General features: G+C 53.9%; 1 protein-coding gene across 1 annotated transcript in view; it reads left to right on the forward strand.

The window, feature by feature from the left end:
- MONBRDRAFT_32367 (uncharacterized protein) overlaps window positions 1-451 on the forward strand; it is a 2,446-nt gene continuing 1,995 nt past the window's right edge. The window contains exons 1-2 of the mRNA XM_001745542.1: window positions 1-21; window positions 120-194. Coding sequence (XP_001745594.1) covers window positions 146-194 — 49 coding nt within the window. The 5' untranslated portion in view covers window positions 1-21; window positions 120-145. The remainder of the gene's footprint in view (window positions 22-119; window positions 195-451) is intronic.

Here is a 451-nt window from a genome sequence, read left to right on the forward strand (position 1 = left end):
GCTTCGACACCCGTTGCACCGGTGAGCGTCGAGTCCATCCGCTTTTCAACGCCATGCTCTTCTCAAAACTAAAACTTGCCTCACCCGACCTTGTATCTCACCCACTCGTATCCCTTAGCCAAACAAGGTCTTCCATCTCGCCGCCATGTGCAAGCAAGACCCGGACACTTCCAAACTCAACCTGGGCGTTGGTGGTAAGTTACAGTCACCAACGCCCTCCAACCAACCACACCATCCTTCCCACCCTTGTGCATTCCCCTGGCCCCGCTTGCCATCCTTTGCTGCTTTTGAGCCCTGTCGTACCCGTCCATCCGCGCCCTTCTCTGTGGTCACAAGATGAGCGCCGTCAGGCCTGCTTCGACATCCTGTGCCACGCTTCCATCCCTGCACCTCGTGCTTTTGCTTTTGATCATGACATACAAATGTACACATGATACACATGATACAAAAT

Source organism: Monosiga brevicollis, genomic scaffold (genome assembly GCF_000002865.3).
Source record: "Monosiga brevicollis MX1 MONBRscaffold_9 genomic scaffold, whole genome shotgun sequence".
Classification (NCBI taxonomy): Eukaryota; class Choanoflagellata; order Craspedida; family Salpingoecidae; genus Monosiga; species Monosiga brevicollis.